Below are 8,796 nucleotides of genomic sequence, written 5' to 3'. Positions count from 1 at the left end.
GCCTTTGAACGGGGTAGTAGGTGCCAGGTGCACCGGTTTGTGTCAAGAACTGCAACACTGCTGTGTTTTTCCCACCCTCAACAGTTTCCTGTGTTCATCAAGAATGGTCCACTACCCAAAGGACATCTAGGCCACTTGACACACATGTGGGAAGCATTGGGGGAAATATGGGCAACTCAATATTAGGAAGGTGTTCTTAATGTTTTGTACACTCAGTGTATATAAAACACAGAAAAAATCTAGTTTTTGACTGCACAGCCCCTTTAAATCAACGCCATTGTTCCTGCTATACTGCCACAATTCATTTTGATGTCAACCAAATAATGCTAATCTTCCTGTATATCTGTTACTAACGACAGAAATGATTTGAGAACTGAGATGCTGTTAAAAGCCTGCTTCTTGTGTGCGTTTTGATGTGGAACGACCCCTATTGTGAGTGATCACAGTATTGCGATTTCCTGTGAAAATGTGAGTCATATCTGTCACAATAGTAATAGAGCAAAATCATTATTTAATGTGAGGGAGACAAAAAACATCACAAACAAAAGGAATTTTTCCCCCCAAAAAAACAACAATTATTCAACTTTATTCGAGTTTTTTTCCCCAGCAACATTTTTTTTTTTTTTTAAATTCCAGTTCTTTTTATCAACAAATAGAAAACAGACTGCGTATACAACAGATGAAACCCCTACAGCACTAAGCATTCACAAGGTATAAATGAACATTGTGGTTTATTCCAGCCAGCATGTCAGACTCAGTCCTGTTAGGCTTGGGGATCGTCGTGCCCTGCGGCCTTGTGGGTAAAGATGTGCTTGTGTGGCGTGGTGGCGGTTGGCCCGACGGAGGCTGGGGAGTGGTCCTCAGTTGGGGTTATGCTGTTCTCTTTAACAGAACTACACATCTATACACCTCTCTCACTCTCTTTAACAGAACGATAACCTGCTCTCTATCTTTCAGCAAGGTTAGGGTCAAGTCCAGTTTCAGTGAAGTCGATTACAGCTAAATGAATCGAATTACAACTAAATGAATGAATTTCGATTCATGAATTGAATTCACTCCCTGAAAAATGACTGGATTGAAAAATGGAACACTGATCTCAACTCAACTCTGTCTGGCTGTCAGGTTGCTATGGTAATCCAGTAGATACAGACACTAACTTTCTCTCTCCTTCCATCTCTCACTCTCTCTCTCTTTCCCTTTCTCTCTTTAATTTCCTCTATGCTGGTAAGTAAAGAGAGTGAATTATTTTAACAATATAGTTTGAAGCTGCAGTATATATCTATGTATAATTGTACATATATATATATATAATCAATCAGAATTATATATATAGTCAACATTTCTATTTCTGTATAAAATAATAGCAGGTCGGTTGGAGGATGCAGAGGGTTTGTGTGTCTCTGTCCTGCCGGTAGTAATCGTAGTATTCTGTACAGGGGGGCCAGGGTTAATGGCTGCTACTCCTCTCTCCACCACCACAGGGAGCTGCTCCTGCAGTCCCTATGTTCCAACCCCCAGGCAGCGGACTGACCAATCAGCTCGCTGGGATCCAAGGAAAGAGGAGGGGCTTAGAGGGGCATAATATGATTCATACAGAGATTCAGGAGTTGATTCTCAAGTTCAACTCCTCGTTGGGTATAAAAGTCTGTTCGTCCGTTCGTCTCCAGATTCATTCTCTGGTTATTGAAGGCCTCAATGCCTTCAAGGCTTCTCTCTGTTGTTGAAATCATCATGTGCTCTTTGAGTTTCTGTACAATGCTGATTTAGTTGTCGTTAGTTGATGTCACGTTTTTCGCTAGCTAGTGTGGTTTATATAGTACCTGTATCGCGGCAGTTGGTGTATGCGTTTGAATAATTTTGTCATTTTTTTCCCCCTTACGTTTTAAAAAGAAACAGCAAAGTGAAAAGGCGTATTATCTTAGTTAATCTTGCTCCGTTTTAAAAAGAAACAGCAAAGTGAAAAGGCGTATTATCTTAGTTAATCTTGCTCCGTTTTAAAAAGAAAAATACAAAAAAAAATAGATAATAAACAATAAAAATGTTGATAAAAGTCAAAACTGTCAGCAGCTTCAGAGAACAAACAGTGGTTGTCCTGTATTAACGTCTAGGAAGTAGATAATACAGGTCCCTAAAATAACATACAACATTTTGATTTATTTTTACCTAAAATAAACATACCAATTATGGTGGAAAAACTAAAATGCTGTGCCCCAGTTAGGCCATTAAGACAAAATACATGTCTGATGGTATTAAAAACAATTATTAAAAAACACAACAAATGATTAACTAAATATAAGAACATTATTCATAACGATATTTCAGAATAATAAAGTAAGAAAGGAGAACAGAAACTCAGTCAGAACTGTCGCTTGCCCCCATATAAAACGCTGTCGTCGTCATGGTATTGTTTGTTGTTTGTTTTGTAAAGCAATCTTTAGGGTGTTTTTTTGTGTGTTTTTTTTGTTTGTTGTAAATCCGAGTAGTAGACCTCTGGGATTGGTTGAACCCGTCGCTAGGTGACAGTGGCACCGCCCTCCTCCCCTGTGATAGGGTAGCAATGGCAGGGTCAGGTCAGATGGGTTGATACAAGTACGGTGGCTGAGATGGGACACTCAGTGGCCATGCCAGAGGCTGCTCAGGTCAGAGTGGTTACGTTGCATAGTGGTCAAAACTCCCCAGGTACTCCAAAGCTGCTCTGTAGCACAGCTGATACTGGTCCTAGAGAGAGAAAACACAGTCAGTCATCATTCTTTTCCCCCCCCTGCTCTGTAGCACAGCTGATACTGGTCCTAGAGAGAGAAAACACAGTCAGTCATCATTCTTTCCCCCCCCCCCCCCTGCTCTGTAGCACAGCTGATACTGGTCCTAGAGAGAGAAAACACAGTCAGTCATCATTCTTTCTTTTCTTTCAATTTCCCCCGTTTTTCTCCCCAATTTCATGGTGTCCAATTGTTTAGTAGCTACTATCTTGTCTCATCGCTACAACAAAAGACAAAGGTTGAAATTCATGCGTCCTCCGATACACAAGTGGCACTGCTTCTTAACACAGCGCGCACCCAACCCGGAAGCCAGCTGCATCAATGTGTCGGAGGAAACACTGTGCACCTGGCCACCTTGGTTAGCGCGCACTGTGCCCTGGCCCGCCACCCGGACGACAGAGTCTGGGCGCGAACCCAGAGTCTCTGGTGGCACAGCTGGCACTGTAGTACAGCGCCCTTAACCACTGCGCCACCCGGGAGGCCCTCAGTCATATCTTTCTATCTGAGATGCAGCATTATAGTACTGTTAGGAATCCTTTCTATTGACAGGTACTGCAAGAGTAATGAAGCCTTTTGATTCGTTGAGAAGCATTTCCCTCCATTCCACTCTCCGACAACGGAAGACAGCAACAGTACCTCTGTCTGCACCATGGCAGGTCTCTGGGTGCGTAACGTCTTGACGGTCTGGAAGAGGTCCACCACCCCTTCGTACCTCATCCTCTCCAACACGATACTCAGAGTGATGAAGACCCCTGTCCTGCCCACCCCGGCACTGAGGAAGAGGAGGAACACACGCATTACACACCTTATACAGTGTGCACAGTATCCTATAGGCTTGGGGCGGTATCCTGATTTTACCGCTCTTCTGCCATCCCGGGATCTCCGGTATTACCGGCATAACACACAAGAGGACGCTAAAAACATATTTTAAAAAAAAAGCCCATTGGGTGTCTATTACTAGAATGCTAAGAAAATGAGCAGAAGTAATAGCGAAATCACATAGGTGCTGTTAGCTCAATGCTAACGAGCGATAATTAACATAAACGAATTGCAAAAGACAGGCAAATTACTGCTCATAAAGTTATACAAGCATATCTAGTAGCTACCAGATGTCATTTTTGGTGAGTATGGACATTTTACAAGAGAAAGTGAACGAGAGAAATTGTGCAAATGAACAATGTTGTGATGCATGAAGGAAGAGCAGCATGGGTAGACAGAGCAGAGGGGGGAAGAACAGAGGAGGAAGAGCAGCATGGGTAGACAGAGCAGAGGGGGGAAGAATGGAGGAGGAAGAGCAGCATGGGTAGACAGAGCAGAGGGGGGAAGAACAGAGGAGGAAGAGCAGCATGGGTAGACAGAGCAGAGGGGGGAAGAACAGAGGAGGAAGAGCAGCATGGGTAGACAGAGCAGAGGGGGGAAGAATGGAGGAGGAAGAGCAGCATGGGTAGACAGAGCAGAGGGGTGAAGAACGGAGGAGGAAGAGCAGCATGGGTAGACAGAGCAGAGGGGTGAAGAACGGAGGAGGAAGAGCAGCATGGGTAGACAGAGCAGAGGGGAGAAGAACAGAGGAGGAAGAGCAGCATGGGTAGGCAGAGCAGAGGGGGGAAGAATGGAGGAGGAAGAGCAGCATGGGTAGACAGAGCAGAGGGGGGAAGAATGGAGGAGGAAGAGCAGCATGGGTAGACAGAGCAGAGGGGGGAAGAATGGAGGAGGAAGAGCAGCATGGGTAGACAGAGCAGAGTGGGGAAGAACAGAGGAGGAAGAGCAGCATGGGTAGACAGAGCAGAGGGGGGAAGAATGGAGGAGGAAGAGCAGCATGGGTAGACAGAGCAGAGGGGTGAAGGAGAAACAAAATGCTAGCAGGAAACAGGAAACAGAGGAGAAAAAAACAACTCATCCAGGGCTCTTTGACTTCTGGGCGAAAGATAAGATATCTGATGACAAACATTTTAGTAGTGAATTGTAATACAAGTGTAACTTCATCACTTCCTATCCGCCACACGACAGAGACTCACCAGCTTCCTCTTTCTCCTGTTCTGGGGAAACTACCGTAAGCCTCATAATGTAAAATAATGTGACTGGCTCAACTGTTCTGGGGAACTACGGTAAGCTTCATAATGTAAAATAATGTGACTGGCTCAACTGTTCTGGGGGAATTACGGTAAGCTTCATAATGTAAAATAATGTGACTGGCTCAACTGTTCTGGGGAAACTACGGTAAGCTTCATAATGTAAAATAATGTGACTGGCTCAACTGTTCTGGGGGAACTACGGTAAGCTTCATAATGTAAAATAATGTGACTGGCTCAACTGTTCTGGGGAAACTACGGTAAGCTTCATAATGTAAAATAATGTGACTGGCTCAACTGTTCTGGGGAAACTACGGTAAGCTTCATAATGTAAAATAATGTGACTGGCTCAACTGTTCTGGGGGAACTACGGTAAGCTTCATAATGTAAAATAATGTGACTGGCTCAACTGTTCTGGGGAACTACGGTAAGCTTCATAATGTAAAATAATGTGACTGGCTCAACTGTTCTGGGGAACTACGGTAAGCTTCATGATGTAAAATAATGTGACTGGCTCAACTGTTCTGGGGAACTACGGTAAGCTTCATGATGTAAAATAATGTGACTGGCTCAACTGTTCTGGGGAACTACGGTAAGCTTCATAATGTAAAATAATGTGACTGGCTCAACTGTTCTGGGGGAACTACGGTAAGCTTCATAATGTAAAATAATGTGACTGGCTCAACTGTTCTGGGGGAACTACCGTAAGCTTCATAATGTAAAATAATGTGACTGGCTCAACTGTTCTGGGGGAACTACCGTAAGCTTCATAATGTAAAATAATGTGACTGGCTCAACTGTTCTGGGGGAACTACGGTAAGCTTCATAATGTAAAATAATGTGACTGGCTCAACTGTTCTGGGGGAACTACCGTAAGCTTCATAATGTAAAATAATGTGACTGGCTCAACTGTTCTGGGGGAACTACCGTAAGCTTCATAATGTGACTGGCTCAACTGTTCTGGGGAAACTACCGTAAGCTTCATAATGTGACTGGCTCAACTGTTCTGGGGGAACCACGGTAAGCTTCATAATGTGACTGGCTCAACTGTTCTGGGGGAACTACCGTAAGCTTCATAATGTGACTGGCTCAACTGTTCTGGGGGAACTACCGTAAGCTTCATAATGTGACTGGCTCAACTGTTCTGGGGGAACTACCGTAAGCTTCATAATGTGACTGGCTCAACTGTTCTGGGGGAACTACGGTAAGCTTCATAATGTGACTGGCTCAACTGTTCTGGGGGAACTACCGTAAGCTTCATAATGTGACTGGCTCAACTGTTCTGGGGGAACTACCGTAAGCTTCATAATGTGACTGGCTCAACTGTTCTGGGGGAACCACCGTAAGCTTCATAATGTGACTGGCTGTTCTGGGGGAACCACCGTAAGCTTCATAATGTGACTGGCTCAACTGTTCTGGGGGAACTACGGTAAGCTTCATAATGTGACTGGCTCAACTGTTCTGGGGGAACTACCGTAAGCTTCATAATGTGACTGGCTGTTCTGGGGGAACCACCGTAAGCTTCATAATGTGACTGGCTCAACTGTTCTGGGGGAACTACGGTAAGCTTCATAATGTGACTGGCTCAACTGTTCTGGGGGAACTACCGTAAGCTTCATAATGTGACTGGCTCAACTGTTCTGGGGGAACTACGGTAAGCTTCATAATGTGACTGGCTCAACTGTTCTGGGGGAACCACGGTAAGCTTCATAATGTGACTGGCTCAACTGTTCTGGGGGAACTACGGTAAGCTTCATAATGTGACTGGCTCAACTGTTCTGGGGGAACTACGGTAAGCTTCATAATGTGACTGGCTCAACTGTTCTGGGGGAACTACGGTAAGCTTCATAATGTGACTGGCTCAACTGTTCTGGGGGAACCACGGTAAGCTTCATAATGTGACTGGCTCAACTGTTCTGGGGGAACCACGGTAAGCTTCATAATGTGACTGGCTCAACTGTTCTGGGGGAACCACGGTAAGCTTCATAATGTGACTGGCTCAACTGTTCTGGGGGAACCACGGTAAGCTTCATAATGTGACTGGCTCAGCTGTTCTGGGGGAACCACGGTAAGCTTCATAATGTGACTGGCTGTTCTGGGGGAACCACGGTAAGCTTCATAATGTGACTGGCTGTTCTGGGGGAACTACGGTAAGCTTCATAATGTGACTGGCTGTTCTGGGGGAACTACGGTAAGCTTCATAATGTGACTGGCTGTTCTGGGGGAACTACGGTAAGCTTCATAATGTGACTGGCTGTTCTGGGGGAACCACGGTAAGCTTCATAATGTGACTGGCTGTTCTGGGGGAACCACGGTAAGCTTCATAATGTGACTGGCTGTTCTGGGGGAACCACCGTAAGCTTCATAATGTAAAATAATGTGACTGGTGAAGAAGATGATCTGCTTTATCTCAAATTTGACTGTAAGTAGTAATTTACTTAAAAAGTAGCGACAAATATTCAAATTTAGTGAAAAAAATCCCCATGACTATTTCCTAATACCCTGGTATACGGTACACCGCCCAAACCTACCATCCTACTTCCAGGTACTTACTTTACACTAACTGCACGGTACCAAATGGTGCCTAGTGATTCTTGTTGTAATTTACCCAATAGAAAAACACCAGTCATTCATTGTATAATTACTATTTGCTCCGTGTCATTTCTGGCTTTTCAGCCAAGTCTCATTACCTGCAGTGAACAGTGATTGGTCCGTCCTGTCCAAACTGCTCCTTGGTTTTATGCACTTGGCCAATGAAATCGATGAATCCTTCCCCGGTTTTTGGCACTCCTTGTTCTGGCCAATCAGTGAACTGGAATTGGCGGATCGTCCTGGATTGGCCATCCTAAGGGAACCAATAGGAGGAGAGTATGTTAGAGCGGTAGTCGAGAGGGAACCAATAGGAGGAGAGTATGTTAGAGCAGTAGCCGAGAGGGAACCAATAGGAGGAGAGTATGTTAGAGCGGTAGTCAAGAAGGAACCAATAGGAGGAGAGTATGTTAGAGCGGTAGTCAAGAAGGAACCAATAGGAGGAGAGTATGTTAGAGCGGTAGTCGAGAGGGAACCAATAGGAGGAGAGTATGTTAGAGCGGTAGTCAAGAAGGAACCAATAGGACGAGAGTATGTTAGAGCGGTAGTCAAGAAGGAACCAATTGGAGGAGAGTATGTTAGAGCGTTAGTCGAGAGGGAACCAATAGGAGGAGAGTATGTTAGAGCGGTAGTCAAGAAGGAACCAATAGGAGGATAGTATGTTAGAGCGGTAGTCAAGAAGGAACCAATAGGAGGATAGTATGTTAGAGCGGTAGTCAAGAAGGAAACAATAGGAGGAGAGTATGTTAGAGCGGTAGTCAAGAAGGAACCAATAGGAGGAGAGTATGTTAGAGCGGTAGTCAAGAAGGAACCAATAGGAGGAGAGTATGTTAGAGCGGTAGTCAAGAAGGAACCAATAGGAGGAGAGTATGTTAGAGCGGTAGCCGAGAGGGAACCAGTCATGTGGTCAGGTGCCACAAAGAGGGACTTAGGAAAATTGAATTTGGCTCAGAACAGGTCAGCACAGCTGGTCCTTGGATGTACACAGATAGCAAACAATAATAATATGCATGTCAATCTCTCCTGGCTGAAAGTAGAGGAGAGATTGACTTCATCAATACTTGTATTTGTGAGAGGTATTGACATGTTGAATGCACTGAGCTGTCTGTTTAAACAACTAGCACACAGCTCAGACACCCATACATACCCCACAAGACATGCCACCAGAGGTCTGTTTAAACAACTAGCACACAGCTCAGACACCCATACATACCCCACAAGACATGCCACCAGAGGTCTGTTTAAACAACTAGCACACAGCTCAGACACCCATACATACCCCACAAGACATGCCACCAGAGGTCTCGTCATAGTCCCCAAGTCCAGAACACACTATGAGAGGTGCACAGTACTACATAGAGCCATGACTACATGGAACT

At 44.7% G+C, this 8,796-nt stretch overlaps 1 protein-coding gene across 9 annotated transcripts in view; it reads right to left on the bottom strand.

Moving 5' to 3' along the window:
- Window positions 1–494: 494 nt before the first annotated feature.
- LOC109882246 (receptor-type tyrosine-protein phosphatase F) overlaps window positions 495–8,796 on the bottom strand; it is a 195,715-nt gene continuing 187,413 nt past the window's right edge. For 6 of the 9 annotated variants that reach the window (XM_031810279.1, XM_031810280.1, XM_031810281.1 and 3 more), the window contains 3 exons: window positions 7,519–7,673; window positions 3,396–3,531; window positions 589–2,718 (listed from right to left, as the gene is read on the bottom strand). In XM_031810279.1, the coding sequence (XP_031666139.1) occupies window positions 2,650–2,718; window positions 3,396–3,531; window positions 7,519–7,673 (360 nt within the window). In that variant the 3' untranslated portion in view covers window positions 589–2,649. Of the gene's footprint in view, window positions 2,719–3,395; window positions 3,532–7,518; window positions 7,674–8,796 lie in introns of all 9 variants that reach the window. The other 3 variants (XM_031810278.1, XM_031810286.1, XM_031810285.1) reach the window with 1 other exon arrangement.

Source organism: Oncorhynchus kisutch, linkage group LG30 (genome assembly GCF_002021735.2).
Source record: "Oncorhynchus kisutch isolate 150728-3 linkage group LG30, Okis_V2, whole genome shotgun sequence".
Classification (NCBI taxonomy): Eukaryota; Metazoa; Chordata; class Actinopteri; order Salmoniformes; family Salmonidae; genus Oncorhynchus; species Oncorhynchus kisutch.
Note: the sequence above shows the minus strand (reverse complement) of the source record. Positions and strands in the feature narration are given on the sequence as shown.